General features: G+C 34.7%; 1 protein-coding gene across 1 annotated transcript in view; it reads left to right on the top strand.

The window, feature by feature from the left end:
- Nucleotides 1–16154, top strand: part of LOC147074333 (uncharacterized) — a 129483-nt gene that overhangs the window by 95566 nt on the left and 17763 nt on the right. Inside the window, exon 3 of the mRNA XM_085943637.1 lies at nt 15857–16054. Within this exon, the coding sequence (XP_085799763.1) occupies nt 15857–16054 (198 nt within the window). The remainder of the gene's footprint in view (nt 1–15856; nt 16055–16154) is intronic.

The raw sequence follows: 16154 nt of genomic DNA, 5'->3' as shown, positions 1-16154 counted from the left end.
TATTTTAAATCAAAGTGTGTATTACTTTAATTACTAATCGACGTCACAGACCACTCCAAGATATTTGAGTGTTGTAGCTTCCTTGAACTTGCTAATATTTTTTAATTAATTACTTTTTATATTTAACGAATAATTCACAAGATTTAAGAATGTAACATTCTAATTTTTGAACATACATAATTTTTGAAAACACTTAGGAGAAAATATATTATATCTAAAGACATAGCTTATAATCAGTGTCTTTAGAATTATCTTCAAATGTGTTAATCGTGCCCATTTTTTGAATAATAAAATGCCTAATTCTTGTCAAATTTGGAATCACAAAGATTATAAAATATATTTTTTTATCGTAAATATGTCACTATATAATGTTAACATTAATTTTACTAATGGTTTTATAAATGCGTTTAAAAAATAATAAATCTAAAGAATCTTAACACCACTGCACATGGATGTACTGAAATATGACTATATTCTAAAACATTAGAGCGAGAGGTTTAAAAGAATACTATTTTATGTAATAAAAATACTTTATGCAGTCATCAAATGTTTAAAATAAATATAAAGGATAATAAGGCTTCACAATTTTATAAATAGATTACCTACAATGACAAACGTCAGGGTTATGCTCTGAAAATACCATAAAAGCTCAATTTTGACCTACGCTGAGCATGTGGACCCTTAAGTTAAAAACATTGCTTTTTGGCACGAAAACTTTTACCGTGAGATGTTTTCATAATAAAGACTACTATGAGACTGTACTGACAATGTTTCTTGCAAGTTAAATCATGTCAAAGACTAAGAAATGTAGATGACCCGGCACATAGATGGTCATTGATAAACGCTAAAATACGTATTATATTTTCATATACTTTGGCACGCGACAGAATGGGATGGATACAGTTATCCCGCTCGACGTAAAATTTCACTTGCGTGCTCGCGTTAGTCGCACTTGACTTTAGCCTTCCGAAAAATGAGTCGAAGAATTGTGCATGTGATGGTTTCGTGTATTCGAGCAAAACTAAAATCTGGTAAAGGAAACTTTCTTTTATAATATTTTTGTGTGAGGACTGTGCGGGGGATGAAAACAAAATGTGCGGAGACATTCTGGTAGGTGGTCACGCACACACCTTACAGAGAACATTGCGTATGACTCATGGCCTCTAGCCAGGCCTCTAGCCTGGGGGACCGGGCTTAGGAGGGGCCCGGCGTGGCAGGTCAACCAGTTAAGCGAGATATACACACACCACAAATTTGCTCAATAGTAAAAAAAATCGCCTGCGGTTCTATAAGACGAATAAAATTTTATTTTATAATTACTTTTTGTGTGTTTCCTGACTAATAAAAATAACTATTTATCCAACATAGCGAAGGTTCACATGTTACTTAGCTATCACAAAAGGGGTCCCGATCAGAGCTTCAAAATATGATGCTGATTGCCGACAATTCAAGCGGATTTATTTAAAAAAATCGCTAAAAATCTACATTATATCCTTTATTTTATACGGAACCCTGGAGTTCCGCGGGTATGTCATTTGGGAAACACTACTGTAGAACATCACACTGCCCTTAACCTTAGAGATAGGTTGGGGGGGGGGGGGGCGCCAAACATAGTGGCCTGGTGGCCCGCTTCAGGGTGTGGGGGCCATGGTATGACCTTATCAAATGATCGAATTGAAGTAAATCTTGACAATATAGGTAAGTAACATATATGTGTAAGTATTTAACGATGTTGTGCTGTCGACGTTATAAGTAACTACTACTTAATAGAGAGAAAATGCGCATGTTCTGGTTGAATACTTAGCTTTGAGGTCAACGTTGTTTCCGGTTCAGTTTCTTTTTGAAAACAATACGTCTTACTATTATAATTGATTGGGAAAATTCTTATTAAATGTTGTGCATATATAATATGCATACATCGTTTTGTCGTGTCAAATAAATTGAATAGTTTATATAGTTTCATTTTACTACTATGTACTAGCGAAATGAATAATTATTATGTCTTTGAAATTGAATACATTACGGCTCGGAATGTCGCGGCTCTAGATCAACGTTTTGTTATGGGACGGCGGGTTCATTTTCAAATTTAAACTGGCCTTATTAGAATGTAATATATGTATATTATATATAATAGATTATGTTTTAGACAATACTTGTTAACAATCTGATTTGTTACATTAATTGAATGCAGTCGATGCGTCCTTCTTTAAGGTTGAGTTAAAAACTGATTTGAAAATCTATTTTGATTAAGAATATATAAAACAAACATTGATATTACGTATGGCATTCTCAGACGATAATTAATATCCGTTAGAATGAAGTTTAAAACAATGAATAATAAAGATACATTCCAATCCAGTTCATCAGACTCAGTGTTTCCCAAACTTTCGACATCTGTGTACCCCTTCTATAATTTTCGTAACATTGAGTAGGTACACCTCGTCAAAAAAAATTGCATATACTTTAATAACAATCAAAATGTATTTATTTTTTCCTTTTTTTCGAAGTTATACTTCTTTAGGCGCGTTTGGGAAAACAGATCAGAGTGTATTTTTGGCGTGGGACGAAGTTGCGCGCGCAAATGTAACACGTTAATTTGGCGTAAGTTTTGCCCGCCGATGCAACATAATTTATTTTGCGCGGCGACGTTCGGGTGTTCTAAATGCTGGAGGTTTGTAATTTTCAGCTGTGATATTGAGGACTGTGGCTTGGGCCGGTTGGGTAAAAATTGAATGTTGCAACTTTTATTTATGAGTAAAATTATATATCAATAAATAAATAAATTTTGTGAATGTTGAGTTGGTAAATAATTCAAACAATGGTATGTTGTAAATTTACAATATTTAGACACTTCATACACAATAATACATATTTTTACAGTTTAGGACAATATTTGTCGTATATATTATATATCACATGTCGATTTATTTATTAGCTGTTTATAATAATTAAAGACAATAATAATTATTACGTTTCATCACAAAAGCCAATATCACGTTTCAGTTAAACCATTAAATAGGGCATAGGTTATGTTTTACTTTTGATTTGTAGTAAATTATTATTGTTAATGAAAATAGTTGTTCAGTCATCTGTTTAAGCAAAGATGGTCGAAATAGCGGTTTGCTAAATTTTACAAACACAGGTTTGAGATTTTTTTCTTCCAAAGTAGGTACATTCTGCAATAATATTTTTGTTTTGTTACGCCAAAGAAGTATAACTTCTAACGCGCGTACATAAGTACACACACCGATTTTTTTAGTACATAAACAAAATAAAAATAAATGAAAAATAAAATTCATTCAAAATAAATTAATATAAATAAATATTATAAATGACATTCATTGTAATCAATGAGAAGGAAGAAATTGTTTATGCTGAGGATCATCATAATTTGGTTCCCTGGTTGTTAATTTTAATCTGAGATGCGGTTCCATATTCAAAAGCCTGTACCTTTTTTGATTTTATGTCTAGAAATGCTGAAAAAGCAACTTCACATAGATATTATGAAGTTGGAAAAGGCAAGTTGTATTTCAGGAATTTCTCTGTTAAACTGGATACACATGTTGCATTTGCAGCCAGAATGATGTTAAAGTAAACTCTTTATATTTATTTTTCGAGAATTCGTCTAAAGCTAATTCCAACAATTGCTCTTCTTCCGCATGCGATAAACCTTCTAGCATGGATGTAGTATTAAGTTCGTATTAATGCTTGTTGCACCAGGCGCAGCCAAAGCCCGGTGCAGCGCGTACCCCCATCAAACTCTTCCCGTACCCAGGGGGTACGCGTACCACACATTGGGAAACACTGGATTGGATTGATATGAACAATGGTGCGATAAAACAAATCTTTATCAAATGCATTTTCAGCCATTCATTATGCATGCTTATTAACACTTGATAAGCATACAAAGATAAATTCAGAGCTGTTGCAATAAGGCCATCCGTTCACGCAGAAACTAAAATCCGACAATCTGGTTGCTGATGGAACTCATAAACCCCCCCCCCCCCTCCCCCAGTGACTGATGCTTTGCACACATGGCTACTGAAACCTAATACTCTCATAACCTCAAACTGTCAAATCCACTGTCTGTCCTACTTCATTCTAAGCTTTTCCATAATATCTTTACGGGAATATTCTGGCAACCTGTAATTGTACATGCAGGAGTATTTCTCAACATCTGCCACATATTTTAAATTAAAAATCGGTTCGCCCATCTTTAACTTTTGGCGTCTTGACTTGTTATTGCTTGATTAATTCAGTTCAGTTCACCAATTTTGGGAAAAAAATATGATTTTTCATCGAATCTACTAATATTGGTACCACTGTTTTATGGGTGACTGGAAACTGGGAGACTATCAAGTCGCGTCTCTTCGGTTTCGGTTGCGGACATTTTGAAACAGAGATTTCAGTTTTGCCGTCAGCGAAATTGAAATACATTAGCTGGATACTGGAGTTTTAGACTTGTCTTTTTTGAGTATACATGTGAGCGGATGGCCTAACAGTTTCCCAATTGGGGTTTCTCGAAAGTTGATGATTTTTTAAATGGTATGATTTCGGATGGCACCGTCTTTCGTCTAATAGGTCATATAACAAACTAACACACTTATTTTTATAAAAATACACATAAAATCGGATACCTATGTAAATATCTTCAGTAAATTGTCGCTCACGGTGGCCGCGCGGCTTAAGCGTTGGACTATAACGCCGTGGGTCCCAGGTTCGAATCCTGGGTCTGGCAAGTACACATATTGTTTTTCAATTTGTGTGTCTCATGGTATGGACCTAATAGGTTGAGCAACTGGCTGACATCCATTTCTCGTAACAACAAAATCTGTCAATACAAACCTCTACTCTATGGAGGCCCAGGGCTCGAAATGGAACGGAACGCACCGGAGCGCCGTTCCGGCTCGTGAAATTTGTAAAATTATCGCTCCGTCTCGTGGAAAAAATATGTTGACCGTCTGAGCTAGATAGGCCATAGAATAGAAAATCTGACACACTTATTTTTATAAAATACACATACGATTTAATGCCAATGTAAATATCTTCAGAAAATTTGTCGAGCGCTCCGGTTCGTAAACTTTTCCATTTCGAGCGCTGTAGGAGGCCCATATGATCCTATTAGGATCGGACATGGTCGAAAGAAAAAAAGAAGAAGAAGAAATTGAGCGTTTCGGTTCGTAAACTTTTTCATATTGAGAACTGGTCACTTATGATGGTGACGTTGTCTTATTTAAAAAAAATGACACAATAAAATCTAATCTTTATTCATGAGAAAGTACCGACACAAGCAGATTAATTGTTATAAGTCGTTACATGCTAAACATATGTAATCCATTATTCATATGCCTAGCAAGAGTAATAAAAGTCTAATCATATAAATATCTATGCGCCCTCTTCGTCATTCGATTCTTTTATGACATGACTTTACGAGACTAAAATTATGGATACGATGGCCATTGTGTATATTTATTATATGCAAATAAAAGATCATGTCATAAAGAGTGATTGGATTATAAGATAATGAATATGAATATTCATTGTTCCAACTCTTGTTAAAAAAAAAATGCTTTTGCGGTAGCCTGGAATGTTGTGATGAACAAAATTAATCTTGTCATTTTTTCTTACAAACGGGTTAGATTAATTGTTAATTGGTGTATTTTAATAAATTTTTACGATCTGATATTACAATCTAAATGATTTTTACAACGTTTTTATTAGCTCGTATTCTTATTTGTCCGATGGTTGTTTATCGAGTACAAATCTTGCAATCGATTTTTAACTAACTTCCCGACTAGCTAGACATTTAAAACTTTAAGAATATTATCAGAACACGATGCCAATGCACTTTTTGATACTTTCAGCCATCTTTAAGTAGAATTGAATTCATTTTCAGTTAATTCTGTTTTATTAATAAGGTTTTAATATATGAAAAGTTATTTCGGAAGAAATCCGTAATCCAATCCACTATTATTGGTTGCTAAGTGGGTGGTCCTAGCAAACAAAATTATTAATAAATACGTGCGTTACTATGGAAATCAAAATGACATTTCAGTATTCTATATTTGTTTGTTTGTTTGTTTTTTATTTACTTCATATCAAGTACAAGTTTGAGCATATTATTGAGCATAATAATTGAACAGAAAATTTAAAAATGTTGTATATAAAAAGTTCTTTTTATCTTGTAATTATTTTTCTTTCTTATATATTTAATAACAATATTAATTATATTGACTCAGACTTATTTAGTAGCAATAAACAATTTACATAATACTTAATATTATATACATTATTCTGATTTTTTTGAAAAAATATTGGTGCTGGCTAGGACCCGCCGTGTCCGGAAACTTGTACGAATGCAGTTCGGCTTATCTAACTTCATCGTGAAATATATGGCCGTATATTAAAGGCCGTCCAACCTCTTTGAGTCGTATAGTACATAAAATTCATGTCTAAATAAAACACGGTTCTTTCGGTTTACACTTTACAGGAAGCTAGCAGCAAATAAATTTTGAAAATAGCCGATACACTGGATTATTTGTTGGGTTAGGTTAGGTTTTCATTCTTGAATTCATGAATTTTCCCCAAAATCGGCTATGAACATTGAATTAACGTTCATGTTGAATCTAATAAAATTGGAGACCGTATAGTATACGGCCATCTCTATCCGATAGAAAGCTAACGGCGAACTGTGCCACGGTGAAATTTTTTACGTACAATTTACAAGTAACTAGGACCCGCATGCATCAGACTCGTAAATAGACGTGTATTTTATCAATTTAACTAAGTGCATCATACATACTCATGACCAAATTAATGAATATCTGTGCATCCGGGGCGGCTATCGGCGGTTTCGGGTTCGTTTCCCGGTAAGGTTACAATACATTTATGTCATCTTCTCAAAACCTGTGTATTTGTGTGATTATTTTACTTATATTATATTATCAGTTCACTACCCTACTCTCATTGGGCGTCATGGGTTGTTGTAGTGTTAAAAAGATATTATCGAAATTTGATAACATGGTAAGCGTTTGATAACAAGAATTGTTATTGGTTAATTTAGTTGTGATAAAATATGGTGTAGATGACTAAATTAGTAAAGAACCTGAACCAGATTTAGATAGATGTAGATTCGAGTCCTACTTGGTACCAATCCGGGAGCACAAAATTAATGGGAACTAACACAAATATAGGTAAATCATTCTACAGTGGCACCATAGGCGTTACGCGTATGTATTGGAATTGCTTGCTGCAATGCCTGGTTTAATGCTAACAAACATTACCACTACAACTGCAAGTCGCTTTTTCCGTACCCATGGTGCCACTGTAGAATGATTTACCTATACCCTTACAAATCAGCCCGCCCCGCCCCATACTCGTACTTAATCAAGCGTATTATGAAGCCCTATATTTGGATGTCAAGCATCAGCAGTTTTTTTTTGCCTGGTAATATCTCAGGAGCAGATACCCAAGACTGAGGTCGCCACGCTCTCAAGTGAGATTTGACTGAGTTTACTGAGTAATGATTAATGAGAACTAGCTTACCCTATCGGGTGCGGTTGCAGTTTTGAAGCAGGGTTGGCTTTATTACTTAAGTCCGTAAAACCAAGCGACACAAAGCGTATCGACTCTCATAAAATATTGAATGCGTGTTATCCTTATGTGGTAAACTTTAATGAATATTTTATGAGACAGACGTGACTATTGAAAATAATATATTATTTAACACGTGTTAAGTTTATCCCATAGTTTTCCACAATCGAGATCTGTACCCTGTAGGATAAAATTAGTTTTCATTAATTATGTGTTCCCCAGTAGCAATATTAAATTTTTTCGATTATTTATATTTCTAATGCAGTGACGTCCCGTGGGGGTAGGCAAATTGATCGTCGCTTGGGGGCGACAGTTTCTCGAAGGGCGGCAAATCGTGGACAATCATTAGTTATATATTATATATATAAATATAAATAGGTACCTAAACTTAGTAACAACGGAAATATCTTTCCATTAAAAAATTCAGCTCACTGAATGGAAACAAAGTGTATTAATAAACATAAAAGGTTTAACAGAACTGTATTTTTTTTTGTCGAGTTCGCGATGTCTAGTTGACTTCCACTGTCCTTAGACGTCACGTCCTTGATGACCAACGATCACACGTGCAGATTTTCGGATTATATTTGAATTATAGTTAAGTACATGTACTCAAGTACCTTATTCATTTATCCAGATATTATTGCCATTTATTCGCAAGTTTTGAATGTTGTCTGGTGTAAGTTTAAATATATCTGAAACTGTGGACTCCCAATATTGTCTATTGAAGTAGGATAGCATTTAAATTAGATTTAGTGGTATATATTTTGTTAGTAATGTTTCCATACAGCACATTTCTTAAATATTGGAGTCATGAAAGGATGATAAAATAATTACAAGAAAAAACGAGCTTTTATATACCTACCACGTTTTTAAATTTTCTGTTGAATCATACAAACTTGACAATCCTATATATTAATAAAAACTTTTTATTGTACTTGATAGAAATACTGAATAAATATTATAGAATACAGAAATGTCATTTTGAGATTTCATATTGATTAAAAGTTTCAAATGCCTAGCTAGTCGGGAAGTTAGTTAAAAATCGATTGCAAGATTTGTACTGGACAAACAACCACCGGACAAACAAGAATACAAGCCAATAAAAACGTTGTAAAATACTGTATAAAAATGGGCGGTATTTTGGCGCTGCCTAGGGGCGGCATTTTGTCTAGGGACGTCACTATTCTAATGTGTTTGAAACAATTTAAATATTACCACTTTTTTACTTACACGAGAGCTTGTTTTTTAACGATCTATCTATGTACCTACTAGAAGTTCATATTATGCTGTTTTGCTCTTTCTTGGATATATTAAAATAATATATGGTTTCAGACTTGATTAGTAGTAGAGTACAATTTAAATTAATAGACGTTGTAGCTCCATAAACATATTATAATTTTGTGTTTTTTTTATTATTATTCATAAGAATAACATGTTTGTTTCAGCTTATAAATATTTCAAACTTCCATTTTTCTTTGTATCGATGTAAACACTGTCGTATTATTCTTATGATACGAAGTTTTGAAATACATAATAACCCAAAAACATTTATTATTTAAAGGAAAACGCGTTTAAAAAATGTTAAGTAACATGCAGTTTATTTGACAACTTTCAACATTACAAAAACGGTAGCAATCGAGCTACAATTAATACTATACCTACGTAAAACGCAGTGACGTCCCGTGGGTGTAGGCAGGTCGTGCGCTGCAAAGGTTGCGGCATATTATAAAGGGCGGCGAATGAAGCAACGAATACAAACACTAAAACTTTTAAGAGCAGTGGCGGTTTTCCTTGAAGCAAACGATACTGTGGCTTCATTATAAAGTACATTTAGTTTAAAAAGAATAATCATAGCATAAAAAATTCTAATAACATACTATTAATTGTAATGGCAGTTTATCGGAAAGACAAGATTTTCAGAAGGGTGCCTTCAAACATGTCAGCGCTACATACCATAATGTACATATCTAAAACCACCACTATTTGAGAGTAGGTCTCTTGAAAATTCTCTAATTCTCAGTGTTCCGTAAAGTGAAAGACTTTTTTGTGTATTCATCTATTTAACGTAGCCGAACATAAATAATAAAGCACCTACATACTACAACTAGATAACTCTGATTTGGTCATTGTTGACAAAATGAAATTTAAACTTTTCTTAATTAACATAAATCTAGGCTATAATTATTATTTAATATAAAAATTTAAAATTGTGCATGTCTAATTAGAAAAAATTAAATAATGTTCAAGTGTCTGAAAACATATTATAGATATATTATTTTATTTATTTAATGCATTTATTATTTTAAATTTATCGAATATTTTCAAACACAAAATTAAGACAGTTCCCATTAACTTCTGATTTACCTAGTTTTGTCATTTTGTGGAGAAGGAAATGTAGAATCATATTCAAAAACTATCTCAAAAACAGTGAAAATCAAGTTATCTAGTTGTAGTATTAAGGTGACGATATTATAGGTAATTTGAAACTAAAAATGAAAGGGGATAACATTGTCAATCTGATTAAAGATCGCACTTTGGGAAGGGACGTCATTGGCAAGGAAGAGTGAAAGAAAAAAGTTGATTATGCCTTTTAACCGCCATTTTAGCATGTGTTTATTGCATGTAGGTATATTTCTCACCTTCCAAACGATGTTTCGTTTACTAATATCTTATTCGGCTAGTTTCACCTTACGCCACCCCCCTCCTGAAAAACTATTCATGACGAACTGGATGAAACGTGTAATGACGCTGGATGCAGAAGACCTGGCAAAGAAAGTGGGATACCTCCACCAGCGGCAGGCACAATTATTTGTTTTATTATAATGTACGATTGGTGATAATCTGTAATAATATAATAATGGATCGCACTGACTTGCTTTTCCCTCCACCACCCGCCACGTCTCCACAGCAGTTATGCAGGCGTATACCGTGGCGTAACGAACGATAGGCGCTATTCAAATTTGTGCCGAAAGTGTCCCAGGAGGAACTTCCCAAGACCTTGATTGGCGTGCACTAGAGTGTGCGTGATCCCTACTTCCATATAATGTATTACGGTCAATTCTCGATGAGAAAAGACCTTCTCGCTCGCCGTATAATGCCGCAAACTTTTTAAAAGCTGAGAAATTTTCCCTCGTATATACCAAGTCGCAATGGCCGACCGGTCCAACTGAGGGTCGGACCGACTTGAGAAGCTCTTCCCTTTCAACCGACATATGGGGACACTCCCAGAGGATGTGATCGGCATCCTGCAATTCGCCACATAAGCAAGTCGGAGATTCTATTAGGCCAAGCTGACAGAGCTTGGAGGCAAAACCACCGTGTCCGGTTAAGAACTGAGAAGTCCAATGGTCTGGAGTCAATCTGGTTATCTCCATGCGCCATTTTATATTAGGAAAAAACAAATGCGTTTGTCTGCCCTTGGAAGAAGTGGTCCATCGCCCCTGCCACGCACGCAGCGCCGTGTCATACACCAGGTCGCGTACAATAAGTTTTCGAGCGCACCGGCTCATGGATCCAAGTCCTAAAGGCGGCGATATAAAGATACCGCCAACCTCCGCCCCCAGACCCCCGAGCAAGGCGGTCGTGGCACCACGGATTTGAATGTGCAGGTCTAACTGAAGCACTCCAGCAAGGACAGGCAACGCGTCGGTAGAAGTCGTCTTATAAGCCTTAGTGAGGGCAAGTTATGCTGAGCGTTGACCGCTGAGAAGAGTTTTTCGGATGGACAATAACTTACATCTATGATACCACGTGCTGGCGGCATATCCGGCGATACTCATAAAGATTGCATCGTAAGCTATTTTAAGAGGTCTGAACTTAAGACCCCAATTATTTCCAGTAAGCCAAGAAACCCGATGGTAAGCTGCTTTGGCTTTAGCCACCGATGTTTTGGCGTGGTGCAGTAATGATAATTTGTCATCCAGTAAAATGCCTAGATATGTAACCTTATCTTTGACTTTAACTAAAGTACTACCCATACGGATGGTGGGCGACCTTGAAGTGAGGTTGGTTGCTCCCTTGAGAAGGATGGATTCTGTTTTATGCGGAGCAAAAGTGAGTTTGTTAGTAAAACCCCAGGTCATAATGGTTTCCAAAGCCTCGTTAGCAGCTAGCTCAAGACCATTGCGGCTGTTCGCACTCACAACAGGAAGCGCGTCATCCGCATAGGCAATAATACTACAATCGTTTGGAAGCGGGATCGACAGAAGGTCATCAAAAAGGATATTCCATAGAAGGGGTCCAAGAACTGATCCCTGGGGACACCCCATTGTGGATTTCCTAGATATTATTGTATTGCCGGTATCATATAATATAGATCTGTCGCTGAAATAATTTTGGATTAGTACATATATGTCTCTCGGTACACGTTTTAATCGAAGTCATCGCACAGACTCCTGACCACTACCTACATCAGTCATTTTTTTGACTAGACACGGTGGCTTTGCTGGCAAACTCTTTGAGTTTGGACATTTTACCTGACCAGAATATCCACGTGGAAGATAAGTACAATATGCAAACCATATCCTCAAGGACTACCCTAAAATGTGTACTGAAACAGAAAATCTTCTCAAGTCCTTCCAACCACCTGTTAAGCCATCCGACCTGGTTGCCACAAAGACCAAAATTCTTCTTTTAGATCATTATTTAGCAGTTTTATATTAGTGTTTGATTTATATTTTATTATTTTATTTTTGTCTGTTTTCCGTGCACACTTGAAAACACTTGAGTGTGTGGCGACCTCAATCTTGTGTAACTACTACTGATACATTCCTAGGCGTAAACAACTGGTGTTGACTGGCTTTATATCCAAACGTATGGCCTCGTGATATGCCTGATTAAGACCGGATATGGTACGGGGCGGTTTGGTTGGAGAGATCTATGTTTATGCTGCTATTCTTGCAGTAGGCATGAAACAAATTATGAAGATCAAACGTAGGTAATGCGATTGTTTGTAAAATAAAAGTAATACAATGAATTAGGTACATAATATCAAACATTATATTAAAAATAATGATAAATATGACAGGGATTAGGTATTTGTGTCAAGCAAGTGAAAAGCCATGTCGTGTACCTAAACATTGATTGAAAAAATGTTGAAAATATTAGATGGTTAGATTTGAACTATTATATTATTATTGACCACAGAATAGAAAAAAAATAATCCATTTATCTTATAAGGTTATAATAAATAATTCGTGAAAATGTAATAAAACTTTACATTCTTTTGACCTCTACATTTTTCAATTATTTTTTTTTGCATTGATATGCAAATTAAATGCAGTTATTTCACGTGCTAACCGTATTGTAAGTTTATTTCCGGAATTCTTCGAGAATGGAGACAAGACAATACAATTTTATTCTAAAAAGCATTTCTTATGTTTTTTACTCTCCATTATTTGATTTTTCCACTCAAAATAACTATATAAGTTTAGTTTTAGAATTTGTACAATTTTTGGAATTATGAATTGCATAAACATACAAAGAATGTTTTCGACTTATTTTAGATGCAGTATTGTAATATGACAATATGGCACACTTACATCCCGTGGGCAGTGGAGGTTTTATATACGGTTAAATGTAAATTGTACGTATTACACAGTTCACAGTTCCCCGTGAGCCTTTTTATCGGTTAAGAGATGAAAAAATTACGCGTTGTTCGTAGAGCATTGCAGACAATAATGTCCCTTCAAAATCCCTATTTTCAAAATTTAGAGAACTTTTAAAGAACCGTGTTTTGTTTAGACATGAATTTTATCTCAGTAATATACGACCCAAAAAGGTTGGACAGTGTTTAATGTACGACCATATATTTCCGATACAACATTTTACGGTGAAGTGTGATACGGCCAACTGCATACGTACAAATTTCCGGACACATTTATATAGGTACATGACGGCTCTAACAAGTTCAGAGATAGGCTGTCTGTACTATACATAAATAACCATTGCGTTTTAAAAATTCAGCTATAACTAGGTTGCTAGGATTTTTTAAAAACCTCAGATTGATTTTTTACACTTAGATTTTGAAAAAAATACGTATGTTTATAAGATATTGTTACTTCCTACGAAATGTCCGCATATACTTTATGAAAAATTACCATAGATTATTATGGGGTAGGCAGGTCATTCACTGCCCATAGGTTATATAATTATGAGAGGCGACAAAAATGAAAAAAAAAGAATAATTCAATATTTGAGAACACGTTTAGTAGAAAAAAATCATTTTGCCTGTGAGTTGTCAAAGTGCCAACGATTACTAACTGTAAACATCAGTATATAACAGGGGTGTCAATAAGGTCGATCGCCAAAAATATTTAATTTATATATTCATAATTTGGAAATATAATGGGATTTTATTTATTATAAAGACGTATTTCTATAATACACATTTTTAATTATCTTATTATTAACAACTGAGTATGCTTGGACAGCTTTGTAAATATTTTTGAAGTTATACGTCTTTTGGGGCATTTGGTAGAGAGTGAAATTGAGAGCTGCGCGCGCACACAGTTACGAAAGTCCGCGACAGTATGAAGTTAGCTGCGAGTCAGCCAGCTGTATACAAACGCAAGTTTGATAGTAGAATTGAGTGGTTCACAAGCATAGTAAACCAAGTCCATTCTGGTTATTTTTGAGTAAGCTAGGTTCAAATATAATACTTAAGTATTTATAATTCTGTAAGGGTATGATTTCCCTTAAATTACTACTTAAATGTACTAAAATACAATACAAAGTATAAGTACACACGCCGATTTTTTTCTATGTACAACGCTTTATTTAAATTTCTTCGTAAGATTCTATTTTGGTTTAAAAATATATCTATTATGTTATGTTCTATACTATATATCTCTTTACCATATCCGATCCAAATAGAATCATATGGGCCTCCAAAGAGTGGAGGTTTGTTTTAACGTTTTTTGTTTTTTGTTTTTACGATAAATGGATGTTAGCCACTTGCTCAACCTATTAGGACCATTCTCTGACTCAAACACAAATCGAAAAACAATATGTGTATTTGCCAGACCCTGGATTCGAGCCTGGGACCCACAACGTCATAGGCCGACGCTTAAGCCGCGTATAATATCCTTATTAATATACAATGTCCTTAATTTCAGAAAAAGTAGATCGCAGAGGATTTTCTTCTCCAAAGTAGACCTTACGTAAAAATTAGTTGACACCCCTGGCATATAAGATAATACGCATATAAAGAGTTCTTGTTGTATTCATTCGTTTTTTTATAGTGTATGTAATGAATTTACATTCTCGTACAATCTTGATGCTAAAAATGGAATGGGGCGCCATTTTAATTTAGTTTATGGACGGCATTTTGCTTATAATAGTTGTTATTTTGAAAAGTGCATTGAATGTAAAACTACATTTAACCAACTTTAATTAAATTAATTTATTATGCAAATATAAATATGTATCCAACTAATGTATTCTATTTTCAAATATTAAAATAAATTCACGAGTGTTGCTGTAGTTGTGTTAAATATTAATTTCAGTTTGAAGTCATGATTATCAAAGACAGTGTACTGAATTCAATTGTACATCAAATAAGTCTATAATATCTTCTAAGCTAAAATATTGTGGAGAAGTTAATGTACATTTTTAGAGTTATATTAGATTTAAATCATAATCATATCAACACAATCCATCAGCAGTAGTTAACGTGTGTAAAAACGTCTTAAGATTGAGTTTTTTTTAAATATAGTTTTTCGGACTTCTGCCGCCTCCTTAATCCTGCCACCCGGGTGTTATGCTCTCCTAACACCCCCGCTTGGCGTGTCCCTGGCCGCATACTCAATCCACTACTTTAAACTATTAATTACCTTTCTCTTCAAAATGAAACATTCGCGTGCCATAGGTTCGCCATCCCTGGTCTAGACCCTATAAGAGTTGTGTTTTATTTGCGGCTGAGGATGATTATTTTATCGAATCTTCTTTTAATCACTGGCGTTTTACATGTTTAAGATTAAAAGCTGAAAGATTAAAATAAAATAATCAAAATGAAAACATTTTACTAAAAATAAAAGGATGTGTGCTAAAAAGTTTAGTGAATCAAAAGGCTCCATTTAATCCATGGTTGAAAGCAGGCAAACAAATATAAATATTTTAGCATTTAATTTATGAGATAATAATCTTCAGCCTTGTTTAATTCTGCAATCCTGATAAAAAAAAGTTCAATGGGTAACTTAATATTATCTGACAAGAGGTGACATTTGTAATTAAATTAACATATAGCTGTCTTCTTATTCCACAGGTATATTACCAGAAGGCCTCCGCACAAAATGCTCACGCTGCACGAACAGACAGAAGCACAACGCGCTGGCCATTCTGAGGCGACTTCGCCAGGACTACCCTGATGAGTGGTCCAGGCTGGCTGCCAAATGGGATCCGACTGGGGATTTCACCAGGAGATTCGAAGGCATCCTCGATACGGACGATAACAACCGCGTCGGTTAGTATTATGTCATCACGAGCATATTATTTTGCTCATGGTGGTTTTGAAACAAAGTTTTTATTTGTTAAATATGCGATATGTATGTTTTAAATATCTT

This window comes from Rhyacophila brunnea, unplaced genomic scaffold (assembly GCF_057557595.1).
Source record: "Rhyacophila brunnea isolate RB1 unplaced genomic scaffold, BYU_Rbru_1.0 scaffold_16, whole genome shotgun sequence".
In the NCBI taxonomy this organism is placed as follows: Eukaryota; Metazoa; Arthropoda; class Insecta; order Trichoptera; family Rhyacophilidae; genus Rhyacophila; species Rhyacophila brunnea.
Note: the sequence above shows the minus strand (reverse complement) of the source record. Positions and strands in the feature narration are given on the sequence as shown.